This window comes from Barbus barbus, assembly GCF_936440315.1.
Source record: "Barbus barbus genome assembly, chromosome: 2".
NCBI lineage: Eukaryota > Metazoa > Chordata > Actinopteri > Cypriniformes > Cyprinidae > Barbus > Barbus barbus.
In genome coordinates, this window is record NC_136730.1 from 18047976 (window position 1) to 18063989 (window position 16014).

General features: G+C 39.4%; 1 protein-coding gene across 4 annotated transcripts in view; it reads right to left on the bottom strand.

Annotated features, from left to right (window-relative positions):
• Window positions 1-16014, bottom strand: part of LOC306886655 (E3 ubiquitin-protein ligase Arkadia-like) — a 47897-nt gene that overhangs the window by 2286 nt on the left and 29597 nt on the right. The window contains exons 4-14 of one of the 4 annotated variants that reach the window (XM_079443949.1): window positions 11762-11919; window positions 8527-8739; window positions 7747-8093; window positions 4854-5103; window positions 3496-3859; window positions 3085-3210; window positions 2252-2369; window positions 1756-1836; window positions 1049-1144; window positions 647-733; window positions 53-156 (exon numbers count right to left, since the gene is read on the bottom strand). In XM_079443949.1, coding sequence (XP_079300075.1) covers window positions 53-156; window positions 647-733; window positions 1049-1144; window positions 1756-1836; window positions 2252-2369; window positions 3085-3210; window positions 3496-3859; window positions 4854-5103; window positions 7747-8093; window positions 8527-8739; window positions 11762-11919 — 1944 coding nt within the window. Of the gene's footprint in view, window positions 1-52; window positions 157-646; window positions 734-1048; window positions 1145-1755; window positions 1837-2251; window positions 2370-3084; window positions 3211-3495; window positions 3860-4853; window positions 5107-7746; window positions 8094-8526; window positions 8740-11761; window positions 11920-16014 lie in introns of all 4 variants that reach the window. The other 3 variants (XM_079443948.1, XM_079443951.1, XM_079443950.1) reach the window with 3 other exon arrangements.

The window sequence follows — 16014 nt, forward strand, 5'->3', positions numbered from 1 at the left end:
AAATTCTCCAGTACTGATGGAAAAAAGCAAGTGTTGTAAGTCGAGTGCTTACCTGACATCCTCCCCTTCTTCCAGTATAGACAGACAGATGGTGCATTTCTCCTCTGTGTCTTCCTCCGCACCTTCCTCTTCGTCTTGCTTACCATGCAGCTTTCTCTGTGCACAAGAAAGAAGCGTAACAGCCATAAGTAGAATCACTGCACCTAAATTCTAATAAACTGGCGAGCAACACTACAACACATAATAGCTCTTCCTGTGTCTTCTTTCCCCCAAATACATAGTTTATATGAATGTTTTTTAATATGGTATACTTTAGTAAGTGCTGTGGTTGATGCTGGTGATACAACAATAACCACAACAGAGCAGCATAGCATGTTACATAAACATACAGCAACAGTCTATTTGTGTTATGAACAGCGTGCTGATCATTTAAACAACACTTCAAGCAGCAACAAAACCTAAAACTTCAGATATTGCACATTATATATTTTCAATTAAAAAAAACACATACAACAGACACATTGTCAGTGTGCTCCTAAACTAGATTGACTAGGCCATTGTTGACTATTCCTGCCCCCGTTAACATCTACACAATATTTGAGCTAAAACATGTTATCCCAAACTATTTGTTCACATTTTTTCTCACCGAGTTTGAGGTTGAGTGCATATTTTTCCCAACAGATGCCCATGCTTCAGGTGCTAACTGTTCCTCAGTGTCTCTCTCCACCACCTTCTGTATTAGGGCGGCAGGGTTTTAGATTACTGTTATTCAGGAATCTTTTTGCCTCATATCAGTGACATTTCAAATGTCTACACTATGCAGCTTTTGGCAATAAAAGGACTGGGTGAGGATTTCTGATGGCACAAAAGATCTGATTATTATGGCTCCTGGTTAACCTGTTTTTTTTGGTGTGTTTCTAACAGGAAGCCCCTATATATTATATCCTCAGAGTCTTTTTGCAGACTGCCTTGTCCATTATCACCAAATGGGACTTTACTTTGACCACCTCAGTAAAACACTGATGTTTGTAAGTGAATGTGTTCTCACCTTTTTGTATTTGTGTGGATAGGTGCACCTCTCTATGGTTCCCTGAGAGGCTCCTCGGTTCACAGTCCCCAGTCGCTCTTCTAAATGCAGCAGATCCTGTTAAAACACACAACTGGTTACAAGTGCTTATAAACGGGTTACATCAAGACAAATTCTTGGTAAAAAGAACAGAACACCAGAAGGACTAACAATAACTAATCCCATTAATGGGAACGTCTGTGAGCAGCTGATGGGCTGTGTATCTTTCTGAAGAATCCCACGGTTAGAAGTGATTTAAAGTTTTATTTTTATTTTCAACAGACTATGTGGACTGTGGCGTATATTGTTTTGTGAATCCATCACAATGTAATGCAGGCTGTACAAAGAGGCTGTTATTGAAGGATGGGAGAGTTTAAAATGATACTGGAGACAATAACAACTCAGCTTATGAGCGAGCAGAGCCAAAAATTTGCTCCGAGCTTTTCACATGCAAAGGGGGAATTTCTTCAAGTTACAGCTCTCACACACACACACACACACACACACAAAAAACTTTAATATTATTACCCTTTTAACAGCTTCTGGTACGTCATTAGTAATATTAAATTTGTTAATAAACTGTATAAGGTACTTTATTTTTGTCATGAATTCTTCAAGAAATGTGTTGTGATCTTGTAAAGAAGCAAGTTTAGATCACTAATGATTTTGGTCCACATTCTAGTTCTTACCTCATATGTGCGGCCAAAGGTCATTCTGGAGGAGATGTAGCGAATATGTGGATATGTCACTTCAGGCATTGAGCCAGTGTGCTAAAGAAAACATGAAATTAGCGACGGCACCAAGCGGGAGAGAAACAGAAAGAAATGAGAGTCCAACTATTTTATCAAACAACTCTCGTAATTTGGGACACAATATTTATGAGGCATTTGAAATTATTCACACGTATGTGCACGCATGTCACTCCATATGATTCAAATGTAATTTTAGACTTTCAAATATATTAAATTCAAATTTCACACTTCAAATGTCTAATGAGCTTCCATTATAACCTGCAATGCATAATTCATGCTCCCATAAAAATCTCCCTGAAATAACAGATGCTGAGGATACACGGCTTGAGGCTGCCGCCATTAATCTGTGCCATACCTGAGAGCAAATCAGGGCTTTTTTATTCATGCTAATGTATGCATATAATTCAGCTGATGGAGAGGAGTAGCAACTCACCATCAGCTGGATGGGGAAATGGTGCAGTCTAGGTGGAGGGTGATAGTGAGGCAGATGCGGGTGCAGGTGTCCTGAAGGGTAAGGAGCTACAGTAACACCAGCCTCAATGCCCAGCTCCCTAAAACAGCAAAAAGACCAACAACCAGCATGTTAAACAACAGCATACCATATAAGGTTGTTGAAACACCAACATCATGACTAATAGATCCTGACATTATAGAGATTTTCAGTCATGTTGTCAATTTGAAGGCCAACCAGGAAAGCTAATTCACCACAAACTCCCTCAGGAATTACTAATTGGTTTTTAAATTAGTGCTTTTTGATTATTATTATTATTATTAGGTCTGTGGTGACATTAGATGTTAATTACTCAGGCATATTTAAAACATACGTTTTGAAGAACGAACATGCATGTTTCTTTTCATGTACTTAACAGTTCACACAAAAAAGTCATCATTTACTCACTCATGTCGAAGATTTTTTGAAGAATGCTGGTAATCAAACAGTTATGGTCCCTATTGACTTCTATATGATTGAATTCAATGGGGACCAACTGTTTGGTTCTTCAAAATATCTTCTTTTGTGTTCAACATAATAAAGAAACTTATACAGGTTTGGAATGACATGAGGGTGAGTAGATGGCAAATTTCATTTTTGGATGAACTATTCCTTTAAGTCTCTTCAAGAAACGTTAACCACACACCCTATTTTAATGATAAATCCAAAACTGAAATTGTAAATTCATGAGGCAACCCATGGCTCCCAGATTGGCAGTGGTCAAAGCATCTGAAACTTTAATTTAAAAAAACATTCTACTTTTTAATGTACTCTACCATGTGGTCCTCTGGTCAGCCTGCCGAGGATGCGATGACATAGTTTGAGGGACGTGAATGTGATGTCCGTGACCATAGTTGGGGTGCATTCTATGGGGATGCGGCGGGGGTCTCTCATGTGCTCGCCTTAAGGAAGGAGGAATAAATGTTATTACAGAATAGGTCTAAAACAGGACACTGTTTTCAGGGACATTAACGTAAAGCACTTTAATGGAAAAGTTTGTCTTAATATAGAAAGCTTAGGCTTTGCTGCCACAGGCATAAATAAAATTAAACTAATTAAAATATATTAAAGTACAAAAGAACCCAATTGCTTAAAATTTTTATTCATATTTTTTAAAACTACTGTTTTTATTTCTTAACAAATTAAAGCAGCCTGGATGAGCATTAGCGACTTATAAAGCAACTCACGTTGGGTGCTGCATCATTCTGCGTCTCTGAACCTCCATTCTCTGCAGTATGTCATGCTGGTGAAGCCTCTGGACAGGGTTTGGGCCAAGTACGGGCAGGTGGTGTTGCAGCGCCTGGTGCTCAGGGGGGAGATGCTGTGACAGAGGGGCACTGGAGCCTGGTAGATGGTGGGAAGGCAGGGAGGGTGGAGGAGCTGGGGGCACCGAGTGGCCCGGGGCGTGAGAAGGCAGTGGGGTGTGGAAGGGGAGGACGGGGTGTGGGATGACATAGTCACCCTGTGGAGGAGGCTGTGGAGGAGCATTGCTGTGGGAGTGAGGACAGGAAGAGGAGGTCTGGTGGTGCAGGGGGCGCGCAAGAGGGCCGTCTGGAGGAGAAAAACAGAAAAGTTTATATAAATGACAGAAATTCATCTCCTTTTCTTTCTGAACGATTAAAAATTTTCAGACAAGTCAAAAAGTGCATCAAAAACAATTAACTTCATGGAAACTCCATCCGAGCTGCAGGATGGTCTGTATACTGTTTGCTAAGGATTTGACAGACAGAAGGAAATTAGCGAGAAAGTAAATGGAAAACAAAGAAAAGGAATGGCCGTGAGATACAGGAGATAAATATAGCGAGAGAAAATGGGAGAATGTGCAAACAGGTGCTCCAGTGAGCTGTGAGTGGCAATTACTCCACTAAATTCAGGCCCACCAGGGAGCCCTGCCACGCTCATTTATATTCCACACAACGCTATTGTGAGCAGAATCAGCAATTAAGTGGGACTGCTGGGCACACTACCTGCAGCACTTAACACATTAAACATCAGGTGTTTCATCTAATTACCATAAAGCACAGGTGCCAGCATATCAGCATCTTCACATTCTCTCTCACACACAACAAAACACAAAGGAATCATCTCGCATCAATTTTATTTTATTGCCTTCTTTTTAGAATATCTAATAAATTTGGGGTGTAACGGTTCGAATTCCCCAGGTCCAGGTTGCATCATTGTTCTGTGGTCTCTACTGATTCGATAAATGCTTATTTTATATTAGTCAATTTGTATATTGGTCAACTGAAGTCAATGCAATAACCATTATTTTAACGTGATTGCCATTTACTTACCTGGCTGCTGTCATTTTTATTTTTCAGGTACAATAATCTAACTTTTAAATGCATTAAGCCCAATGATTTAGAACAATGGGGCATACAGTCAATTCTTTATAATTATATAGGAAAAAATATCTGAAATGTTCTGTTGTGACATTCCAATTATATTAATAAAATATGTAATTATTTTACCAGAACCATTTCACCCCTAAATTAGCATTAGTTTTGGATTAACATTATTAAAATATTACGGTAAAAGTGCGTACAGGGGGGATGCATGTAGTGCCTGCAGGAAGAGAGCTGAGGAGGTTGGGGCTGAGGCTGGGCCACAATGGCTGAGCTGAATGAGTCGGACACAGTCTGCTGGCTGAGTCCAGGTGCAGCCTGGGAAACGTAAGCAGGAGGCCGGGAGGCGGAGCCTGGACAGCAGGGATCGAAGGCCGATGTGCCATGGAACCCTGTGCTGCTGGATCCACTGCTACGCACTGCACTGCTACTGAGATCCACCGGCAGAGTCTGCTGAGACAGAGAGAGAAGCAGAAAAATAGAAACCAGCAGTTAATCCAGCAACAAACATGATGTTTTTGAACAAAAACATCTGCTGCATTAGCATATGGCTGATGAACTGACTTTAAAGAAATATAAATGGTTGTCAGAATGTTGCTTTGGGGTTGTTTGGGCACACAGAACTAATTTTTAAAAGAAGCTAATAGTAGTAGTCAGAGAAGTATTTCACATCTGAACATGTGGTCTACCCGCAACAGCCTTGCATATTTTGTTACAGAATAAAATTGTATTTTATTAATAAATATTATCATTATCCTAATCATCAATAATATTTGTATTATTTTTCAAGATATTAAAGGGATAGTTCACCCAAAAATTAAAATGGTGTCATTAATTACTCACCCTCATGTCGTTCCAAACCCATAAAGACCTTTGTTCATCTTCGAAACACAAATAAAGAGATTTTTGATGTACATGGGAAACAAACATAACGACCCAGAAATGTAGTAAGGACATCAGTAAAATAGTTCATGAGACATCAGTTGTTCAACTGTAATTTAACAAAAGATACGAGAATACTTTTTGTGAGCAAAGAAAACAAAAATATTGACTTTATTCAACAATTCTTCTCCTAAAAAAGCGCATTCCGCCATTATCGAGAGTACCATGCCACATGCGCTTGTGTGTTCTACGTCAGCAGCACCACACAGATGCGTTGTTTACAGGCAGACGTACTCTTGATAATGGCAGAATTCGTGATTTGGAGAAGAATTGTTGAATAAAGTCGTTACTTTTGTTTTCTTTGCACACAAAAAGTATACTCGTTTTAATCTTTGCTAAATTACAGTTGAACAACTGATGTCTCATGAACTATTTTACTGATGTCCTTACTACATTTCTGGGCCTGGGAACATTTCAGTTGCATTGCTGTCTATGGAGGGTCGGATTTCATAAAAAATATCTTAATTTGTGTTCCGAAGAACAACAAAGGTCTTACAAGTTTGGAACGACATGAGGGTGAGTAATTAATGACATATTTTTCATCAATCTATCCCTTTAAGTTGTTTATATTTTTATTATTTATATCAAGTCTCCCCACATGAAAACATGATGTGCTGGTGACAGCTTGTACCACACTAAAAGAAATATTGATTGTTTTCAACAATTTGAGCTGTTCCAATGAAATGTTGATAAAATGGCACTGTCTGTGTCTTCAGTGAAACTAAACCACTGTCTGATATTAACTTATTTATACGAAAACTTGTTTATAAGTGATTTTTAATGTGGTGGCACTACGTAATACCTGGAAAATAATGTGTGTCATATATGGGAGGCAAGATACTGACTGTGGTAGTTGAAGAGGATCATTCAAGTTAAGCCCCATATTTAGCTTTATAAGCAGTTGTCAGTTTGTCATGCAAGAATGCTATTCTGCTCCTGCTGCTTCTCACAACTTTGACAACCCTGAAATTACGTGCTACAGCTCTCCTGCTCCACCTCTGATTACAATGAAGCTACTGTAACATCTTCATAGGACAGGGTTGTAGAAAAGTTTGGAAGCTACAGAATGATTAACATCTTAGTTAAGTCTGCAGCAGACAGGCACATATTCAGATAATGTGAGATGCCACATGTCTCTTATCTTACAGTTGATTTGTTTGCAGTCTTGTTTTAGTCAACTGCCTGAAGTTTAATCTGAAGTTTAGTTATATGCCTGCAGTTTGTGCATATCTCATAAAATAATATCTTCCACATACTTCAAAAAAGGCACATATCAGGTCCATAAAAAAAAGAAAAAAAAAAAGACACTAGCCAAAGAAATTATACGCATAACCAAAACAGTATTAAATTCCTTTCAAAACGAGGGCATTCACCCCAAATCTAATCCTTTACACACTTTGATGTATAAAACATGCCTGACATCACCTCGCTTCACTCTATACCTCCTGTCTGCGCATATCTGATGACTAGCTAAAGGCACTTACTGCTCCATCATCAAAGGCCACAGACTTTTGCCAAATGCATTTCACATAGAAACAACTTTGTTAGCCCAGCATACATGAGAAAAAGTGTCACTGCATACACAACCAAAAACACACAACTTTCTCTTTTTGACAAACACAAACTCATGCACAACATGCACATGCAACACTTCTCTATGCTGGTAAATAATAGAATTCAGCACCCAAGACAATTAGTTCAGTGTGAATTATTCAACAACACTGAGAGGATGGCCTCAAACAAAATCCCCGGTGAAAAGCTCAGCTCCAGAAAAATTATTTTTTCATAAAGGTGCTTTGGATTTTCCTTTTCATCATCAAAACATGAAGGGTGATTTAGTATTTCAAGAAGGCAGAATGTTAACTAATTCCAAACAAAAACATATGCTGTTAAATGCAAACCATGTGTGAAATGAAAAACAGACGGTGTTGTCAACAATACAGACATTATGCTTCAAACAGTCAACATATTATTTTGATTTTTCCCCCTCAATTTATGAAGCAAAAAGGGTTTAATTCATACACACAATGAACAAAGGAGCCAAGAAAACGGGTTTGGTATCAACTGCTACAGAAGCTTATAATATCCTCGCCTTTTCCAACACTGACATTACAAGGCTCTCAAGAAGCTGTCATGCAGAAATTAAGGTACCTGGTCATGGTACTGGTTACTGCTGCTCACCCCTCCACAGGGCGCAGGCATGGCAGTGGGCCTCTCCAGAGGGCAGCTGGACTCTGGGAAGGCTAAAGAAGAAGGGACCGGGGTGGTGTGGTGGTGATGGTGGAAGTGGTGCGAGTGACCATGGGAATGCTGGGAGCCAGACTGCTGGGGGCCAGACTGCTGTGTCGTCCCAGCCTGCATGCACCCTGAGTGGGTGTGCCCCATGGAGAGGTGCCCTGAAGATGTCCCGCTGCAAGGAGAGTGCTGGGGGCAACAAGAGGGTAACCTGGGCATCGCCACACCTCCATTCTCACCAGACAAGCCTCTTCTGCTGTGATCTGATTGGGGGATAAAGACATACAATTAAAAACCGATAAAAACATAGTACTAATCACTGTAAAGTCACTGGGGAAGTTGTGGCCTAATGGTTAGAGAGTCGGGCTCGTAATCTAAAGGTTGCAGGTTCGAGTCTCGGGCCGGCAGGGATTGTAGGTGGGGGGAGTGAATGTCCAGCGCTCTCTCCACCCTCAATACCACGACTGAGGTGCCCTTGAGCAAGGCACCGAACCCCCAACTGCTCCCCGGGCGCCGCAACATAAATGGCTGCCCACTGCTCCGGGTGTGTGTTCACGGTGTGTGGGAGTTCACTGCTGTGTGTGCACGTTGGATGGGTTAAATGCGGAGCACGAATTCCGAGTATGGGTCACCATACTTGGCAGTATGTCACTTCACTTCACTAAATGATCAGACAGCAGCATTTCAAGAGTTTACCTTCGTTGGCAATTGTGTTGGTGGTGCTGGGTCCTGGCACTCCACCGTGGCTCTGAGCAGCCAGTGTGCTATCAGGGGCAGCCGCTGAGCAGCTACTGGAGGGACCAGGACCCTCCTGTGGCGATTCTGAGGTACAGGCATTATGGGAAGAGGAAGAAGAACTGACCGGCTGTGGGCGTGTGCTGTCAGAAGTGGTTGGCACGACTGAGAGATCTGAAGATGGATCAAAATATACACACAAAACATAAACATAGATGGTAAAACTTCTGATTAGCGATGAATAATATATTGGTTATTTGCTGATATTAGAATGTATATTTTTATCAATACTGGATTATTTAAACGTGCATTCTCATTTTCCCCATTAGATTAGCTTTGCTATCATTTAATTCAATTAATTTAACAATACTGTTAATATAATTTTTAACAAAATTTACACTACACTAGTAAGAGTTTAGGGCCGGTGAGATTTTTAAATAGTTTCTGAAAAAAATCTCTTATGCTCACCGAGGCTGAATTTTTTTTTTAATCAAAAACACAGAAAAACTGTAATACTGTAAAATATTATAATTTCCAAAAAGTGTTTTATTTATTATTTTTTAAAATGTAATTTATTAATGTAACTGCAAAGCTGAATTTTCAGCAGTCATTACCCCTTTAGTGTCATGTGGTATGAGAATATGATGAAATCATACTTATATGCTGATGGGGTGCTCAAGAAACATTTTTATCAATGTTTTTTTTCTGCTTAATATTTTTGTAAAAACAGTGGCTTTTCAGGATTCTGTGACAAATTTAATTACGAGCATTATCTTTAAAGCATTTTGAAATAATTTTTTTGTAACAATATAAATATCTTTACTGTCATGTTTGATCAATGTAATGTGTCCTTGCTGAACAGAAGTATTCATCAAAATAAATGAATAATGATAGAAAATATTGACCCCAAATTTTTTAACAGTAATGTATTTTCATACTGTACATTATAATGTTGTGATACTTAAATTCACTTGTAGCATTTAAAATAAATATTTTTTTTTCAGTGTTTTATTGTAAATAGAGAAAATTAATTGTTATCAGCCAGAATTTTACTATCAGAGCATCTGCACTTTTAACTACTGCTCAGCTGCAGCAGACCATAAGTACACCTTCAATAATAACTATAAGGATATTAATAATAAGGGTCTTCTTAACTTAAAGGCATTTGTTGCAACTGGCAACAGATGGTTTCCTCCAGCTCTAGAACATCAGTGTGAGCATGCATGTGCATTTTCACACTCACAGACTTTATTCACGAAGTGGCCCATGAGGATAGCTACTCATTAACATTCCATTGTGAGTAATCCATCAGCTTTTTCCTTGCAAATTAATTTCTCACTCCGTCAAAAGAAATGCAAATGCAATCATATCTCAGCCTGCTCTTTTACCTCCCCACCAGCTACAGACCCCAAAGACAAACAAAGAGAAACAAAACAATGTAAATGAGTTTTCCTTTGACAAACCTCGAGATTCGGCAGCATATTACAGATTAATGAGATAACACTACACAGATTTTATTTCCTTATCCAGAATGGCAGTTTAATTGGTTCCTATAGCAGTTCTCTCTGAATCTTTGGGGCCAGTGGCTGATTGCATAACAGACAGACTTCATTATATTGCCTGTAAATGAAATCAGAATTAAACTCAATTACACACAATAAAAGGGATGCTTTTGGTGTCCATCAGTCTATGGCTGTGAGAGAATGCTGTGCAGCTGCAAAGGCTATTTATGCTGCTGTGCATGCTGAAACGATATAGATTAATCATTATTAACGGGGCCTGAACACACAGACGAGCTGCAATCCAGTGCTGAACAACACTAACCGAATCTACCAGATTCATTCCTCCTCCCCCTCACACAGAGACACAGCTCAAAGACAGAGAGGGAGGACCGCTCACAGTGAAAGATGAGTAGATTAGATGTGACATCTAATATTTCCCAAACCCACGCAGTGTTGAACTGGGTGATCTAACTCTCATTCCCTCCTTTATGTTCCAGACCTGAAGACCATCACCGCAGCACAAAGTCAGGGAGATGCTCATCAAATACTCATCAAACCTGTTACATTTCAAATAATGGCTGACACGCACAAAATAATCTCTCCCTCGATTTTAGGGCTCAGCAAAAGTGGACAGCAGACTGTTTTTACGTGTTATGATTGAGCAACGCATTTCTGTTGTTTTAGAAGTTGCGGTTACAGCTATTTTGAGCATTTAAATTTTTGCATGAAAAGAGGTCATGACCGGACTATATTCAAAGGCCTTTTCATGTTCTGAAACGAGGGGATATTAAATTCTTGTCGAGTTCCTGTTGGTTTCTCCCTTTGGTTTTGCTCTTAAACTGGATGGATGGTGGTTTTCAATCCTGAAGCTAGTGATCTTGAAAAACGCATGAATTCATAAACTCCTGCTTCACTACATCTAAAGCTTTTAAACTTTACATGATAATGACAGAAGCAGCACAAACTGAGAGAAAGAAAGAATGATACAGAGAAGGCACAAAGAATAATACAGGAGAATAAACAGGGATGTGCAACGCATTGGTACTATATTGGATTTCTGCCAATATTGTTTTTTTAAAGGAATAGTTCATACAAAAATGACAATTGTATAATTCCAAACCTGTATAAGTTTCTTTCTTATGTTGAACAACAAAAGATGATATTTTGAAAAACCAGCCAGTTGTTGGTCCCCATTGACGTCCACAGTAGGAAAAGACATACTATGGAAGTCAATGGGGACCATCAACTGTTTGATTACAGCATTCTTCAAAATATCTTCTTTTATGTTCAACATAAGAATGAAAGTCAGGGTGAGTAAATGATGATGGGGTGAACTATCCCTTTAAGTTATCGATATATGTCTATATTGAATAATTAATTGCGTATGCTCATGTCATCTACTTTTTGCATTTAGTTTCAGTAAGGATTAAATGATGGCAAAGGTAAAGTAAATCTTTAAAACACTAATAATTTAAATATCACTGTTAAATGTAATCTTTAGCATATCTCAAAATTGATATCTATTTTTCATATTGAACATTATATGTATATGCCGTGATGTCTAAATTAACTTGTTTATAACAACTGATTTTAGTAAAAAAAAAAAAAAATTATTATTATTATTTTGACAAATTAGTATAGAGTTTAATATCTGTACATCCTTAAGTACAAATGAAAAGCAAAGGTCTCCTCACCGTCCTCATCCACAGTGAGGTCCACGACCTCTCCAGCACTCTGTCTAAGTGGCTGGATGACGGTGGACAGGCGATGACGGCCACGTCCCTCCTGAGCTCGGCTCTGGGAACAGCTGGGTCCCCAGTGCATCCTGCCATGGCTTCCCACCGAGCGCGGCCTGCACAACACACAAATGACAGGTTACATTAAAGGGGTTATCGGATGCCCATTTCACACAAGTTGATATGATTCTTTAGGGTCTTAATGAAAATTCTATAACATACTTTGGTTAAAATTTCTCAATGGTAGCGTAGGGAAAGATTTGAGGAGCCCTGGTCTATACCCATGTCAACCATGTGAATATCACCAGTAACCAAAGAGAAAATTAAAGACTGCAATGTCCATAATATAAAAACTAAAAATTCAAATCCAGTCGAGATGGAAGTTAATATCAAATCTTTATTTACATTTATATATATGGCAGATGCTTTTGTCCAAGGCACCTTACACTGCATTCAATGCATTCTCTGGGAATCAAACCAATGAGAACCGACGATACTCTACTGTTTGAGCTACAGAAAATTATTAAGCAATGGCAGCTTTAAATGTTCTTTTTGTTGTTGTTTTTTAATAAAAGAACGCACCATTTGGAGGCCACAAAAATCGATCCGCTCAAAAACCAAAACTGGATCTAAAATATGTGGATGACACAAAACTTTAATTTCAGTCTCTGTGTGTTACCAGAACCACACATTAATTAGTAGTAAGCAAGTAAAATTTATTTATATTGCACCTTTCACAGACAAGGAGTCATAAAGTGCTTTACAATAAAAATTTAAATCAAAAGAAGTTAAATACCAGCTGTACAAAAACCAACAAATATCACAAAAATTTGCTTCCAGACCATATTGTTAATTAAAAGCTTGTCCAAAAATATATGTCTTTAGGTGTATTTTAAAAGATTCCACAGAACCCATAGGTCTCAATGATAAGAGGAGAGAGTTCCAAAGCCTTGGAGCCATGACACAGAAAGCACAGTCATCCCTTGTCTTAAGACGTGTTCTGGGAATAGTTAAAAGGTCTAGGTCAGAAGACCTCAAAGACCAGCCAGGAGAGTGTGCATGTAAAGGCCAATTCACACCCGCACAGACAAACGCCAACAAACAAGTTGGCTAAAGTTGGCTGTTGGATCTAGAATTTCATTAAAAATAACTGTCATGTTCACACTGCCCCAACAAACTTCGAGTCACAGAGAGAGCCATGTAATCCCGTGTCTACACCGGACGCGACAGTTGTCGCATCGCGCCACATCCAGTGTAGACAGCGTCACTGATTATAATCAATAGAACCTCTAGTGTATTTTGTCACGTTGCACCGCGCCGCTTGCATCTGGTATTGATGGTGTAAGTCTGATTGGCGACGAAAGTAACCACAATCAAAATTTTACTGTTATTAATGTCTTTTCGTGTCATTCTTTGCCTGAAAAGACGACGAATAAAACCAATGGTGAAGCAGCTTTAAGTGAAATATGTGCATCGTCATGGAAACAGTTCGTGGCCACGTCAGAGTTTGTTGTAAAACCCTTTCACACTGCTCAGACATTCTACGACCCAACAAACGCAGATTAAGCATGTTCAGTCGGGTGAAAACAAACTCCAACCAACGCCAACAGGGGTAACACACTGATCCAACAAACGCCAACAGACTAGTTTGTTGGCGCTTGTCTGTGCGGTGTGAATTGGCCTTAATAGATCATGGATATAAGAGGGTGCCTGACCATGTGGGGCTCTATAAGTAATGACCAAAATTTTAAAATGCACTCTAAAACCAATGGGAAGCCAATGAAGGGCCTTAAGCACGGGGGTAATGTGCGACCTCCTTGTGGTCCTAGTCAAAAGTTTGCAGCTGCATTCTGTACAACTTGTAATCGATGTGAAGTGTAGAGTAGGGCTGTCCCAAAAAAAATTCAATTTTGAATATTCGTTTAATTAAAAAAAAACAAATTCACATTCGAATGCAAAAACGTTGCATTAGAATTTTAGGTGTCCGTCAGACTGCCTTATCAGTGGTGCACAAGATGCGATGACGATGTAGGTGTCATTGCATTTTAATGCTTTTTTTTAGCCTATCCCAGTTGAACCCACTGGATGCGGCACTGCTCATTCAAAATATTGCGGAAAAAGAGAACATCAATGCGGAGATTATGTTCTTTACGTCAAAACTGAAACCAAGCCGTTCACACAGAATGCATATTTATTGCATTCCCTATAGGGATGTCTATCACCGTTGCACTCATGTCTCGCACAAAAGAGGCCCTGTCCCAAATGGCACCCTAAACCAGTGGTTACCAGATTTATAATATTATTTATAGCCTAAATATGATATCTAAACGATGACATTGAAATAAAAAAAAAATCAAAAAATTCTAATAAATTTGAAAAATATGGAAAACATTTTCAAATTTAATATTCTGTTTTGCCACATTTCTGTAATTAAGGATGATTGCTGCGTAATAGCCTATGGGTGTATCTTTTTACCTGAACATCTTCAAGTGAGTGGCGGGGCAAACCGAACTGCAAACTCCTTCCACCACACATTTACCTAAACCTACCCATCTCCACGCCCTGATCGCTAAACCCACCCCATCTCCACCCCTAAACCTATCAAAATGATGTCACACTTGGATGTGGGCGGGGTTGGATGTCCACCGCAGGATGCAGCAAGCCCTTCTTGCATATATTCACCACCGGTACAGCCTGATCTGAGCATCGTTATGCACATGCTGTGCACAGACCTCGCAAATAAAACAAAGCACTGGTTCACGCGTGCAGCACGTGCATAACAGTCGAGTGCAGGCTGTACCGGTGCTTAAATAAAGCGCAGATATGGAGTTTTGAAAGGACATCGGGAACGGGATATTGTTAGACCGCCCGCTCCCGTTCAAATTGCACCAGAGTTACCGACCGCTGCCCCGTTTTATTCAGGAATTTAATCCCGCGTCGCAAGAATTCTGGTCGGGTCCTGCGGGACAGCCACGGGAATGCAGACCTCTAACCCGGGGTTTAGGAATGTGCAGTGTGAAACGACTGTTAATGAATACTCAGGATCAACAGTTAAGCCCAGATATAGTATGAGCAGTGTGAAACGTGATTACAGATAACCCGGGATTCCATTTATCTGGGGTTTACGATGAGCCAGGGTTAGGGGTGTGCGATATGACGATTTTTGATCGTGGACGATAAAAATGTCTCCACGATCTGCTTTTGAAGAAATATCGTAGTATCGTGCTACAGTGCACATTATATCAGCTGCAGTTATGGCGCCGCCGTATCAAGATACTGTACAAGGCCACATACATTCATATCAGTGTTAACTCAGCACAGCACAGTGGTAGAGTAACTCTCACGGGACACTGCACTTATTCGCAATCACAAAAGTACATTATTTGCGTGTTTTAAAGCCTTGCCGGTTAAACTTTTAATTCACGCGCTGGTCTGACTTGCACTTTTTCTGAGCCCGTACACCTGAAGCGCGCGCACACTAAAAAGCATTTCTAATAGCACCTGATTGCTCAACTAAGTTATCTTTTGTTCTAATGCTGTCAAAACACACCAGGTTTACATATAGACTCAGTTGATTATGTCTAAAATGAAGGTAAACAGTTCAGAGAAACAGATGCGTGCCTGTATATTAGATGCGTGGAGGTCTTAAAGGGACAGTACTAAACATGCTGCCGACTGTCCTTAAAGGGATAGTTCACCCTAAAATTTGAATTCTGTCATTATTTACTCACTCACATGTTGTCCCAAACCTGTATTAATTTCTTTCTTGTGCTGAACACAAAAGAAGATATTTTAAACAACGTGGGTAACCAAACAGTTGCTGGTCCACATTGACTTTGATAGCAGGAAAAAAATACACTATGGAAGTCACTATGGACCAGCAACTGTTTGGTTTTCAACATTCTTCAAAATAGCATTTATGTTCAGCAGAAGAAAGTAAGTCACTCAGGTTTAAAACTAATTTTGAGTGAGTAAATGATGGTATAAATTCAATTCAATTCAAGTTTATTTGTATAGCGCTTTTTACGATATAAATCGTTGCAAAGCAGCTCTACAGGAAATTAAGTTTCCACAATATATTTATATATTGCAGAACCTTAATATATTTAACTTATGGCAAAATCTAAAACACTACGACAGAATCGACAGACAGATGACAGAATTTATTCGTTAATGTTAAAACAACAAAACGCAAAAGAAAAAAAAAAAAA